At 31.1% G+C, this 1494-nt stretch overlaps 1 protein-coding gene across 1 annotated transcript in view; it reads right to left on the reverse strand.

The window, feature by feature from the left end:
- Positions 1–280: 280 nt before the first annotated feature.
- The window catches only part of LOC117180446, a 3901-nt gene continuing 2687 nt past the window's right edge, over positions 281–1494 (reverse strand). The window contains exons 2-4 of the mRNA XM_033372944.1: positions 932–1073; positions 712–825; positions 281–558 (exon numbers count right to left, since the gene is read on the reverse strand). Coding sequence (XP_033228835.1) covers positions 281–558; positions 712–825; positions 932–1073 — 534 coding nt within the window. The remainder of the gene's footprint in view (positions 559–711; positions 826–931; positions 1074–1494) is intronic.

Below are 1494 nucleotides of genomic sequence, written 5' to 3' on the forward strand. Positions count from 1 at the left end.
GGAAAATCGACAAAAACAGGCAAAGGGTAATAAAAAGTTGGGTGTTTAACGTCCTAAAAAATTACCCCTTTTGTTACCCCGACTAATGCTGGTGGTAAGAAACCTCGCTCGAAAACCGAAAACCCACCCCTAATTTATAAGTTCCCAAAATTCTGGTAAATGTCAAATTCACTTTTATTGACACCCAATAATTTGAAATTTAGAAATTGGAGGTAAAGACATGAAATTCACTTATTTCTTTTACACATTATATTTTATTTTTCATAATTACAGGTTTTCATTATTTAATTTTTTTAAGTGCAATTAATCGCCGTTTTTGAATTTCCGTTTTAGATAGATTGATTTGCCTGTAACAGTTTTGCCTCTTCTGGAGGACTTCTCTGCACTCTTTGCAGCTTTCAAAGAGACGTTTTAAACTCCTTGTTTCTTTAAAACATTTATCCTGATTTAGGAGCAGATCACTGTAAGGCATTACAGTGATCTGCTCTGCAGTTATTTCTTCATGAATTTTTTCCGTTTTCTCCCTCCTTTTAACCATTGTGTACTTCTTGGAATCATCTGTAAACAGATAAAAAATAATATTATAATTCGTTTAAAATTTTCAAAATCCTGTCATTGAAAAGGTTATATTAGCGTGCTATAGTACGTTTGGATTGGAGACATTTTTTTAATTTTCAGATACTATAAATTTGAAGATAATCTGCAACTTACCACTCTCTATAACCTCTTCGTTCTTTGTATCATGGACCTCCAAACATTCAGGAGTTTTTGAAGTTGCCTGTTCCGGCTCTGTGGCTGAATTTTGTTTGGGCTCCTTCATCAATACTAAAATAAAAAATACAAATGAGATATAAAAAAAAAACTATTTCCCGTTTTAATGATCAGTCCTGTATTGAAATGTTTACATCTTAAAAACAATATTATATCTTACCATTTCTGAACGTAAGTTTTTCCTCCACAGTTTCGTCTCGCTTTTTCGCGTTTTTAGTTTTTTTCTTCTGTCTTGCTTTAGTTTGAGCTTTTATGAGCTGTACTCGAAGTTCTGCTTCGGAGTACGAATCCGAGTCAGAAACCTGAAAATTTTTAAACTTCATTCATTGATTCTTTAATTTAGAGTATTGAAAATCTAACCGTGGATTTATATTTTCGGAACTTCATCTGCATTTTTGAACTCTATAATTTATGGATGTTTAAAATTCTGAATTTTGCAGTTTGTCAGCATTTCATTCAAAACTGTTCAATTGAAAATTGTTAGTACCTTCCAGTTTATGTGTGTAAGTTATTGCGCATTTGAATACAAAATTTAGGAACTGAAAAACTTTTAAACTTCCATTTCAAAAGTTTCACTTTAAATTCTTTAATTTTTAAATAATTTTATATTACTTCAAATGGAAAAATGTTTAGAATAGAGTTCGATTTTTTAAATTTAATTGACAGGGAAAAATGTTTGCGAACCGGGAAATGACCGGGAATTTTTTCTTCAATTAAAACGGT

Source organism: Belonocnema kinseyi, chromosome 9, assembly GCF_010883055.1.
Source record: "Belonocnema kinseyi isolate 2016_QV_RU_SX_M_011 chromosome 9, B_treatae_v1, whole genome shotgun sequence".
Taxonomy (NCBI): domain Eukaryota; kingdom Metazoa; phylum Arthropoda; class Insecta; order Hymenoptera; family Cynipidae; genus Belonocnema; species Belonocnema kinseyi.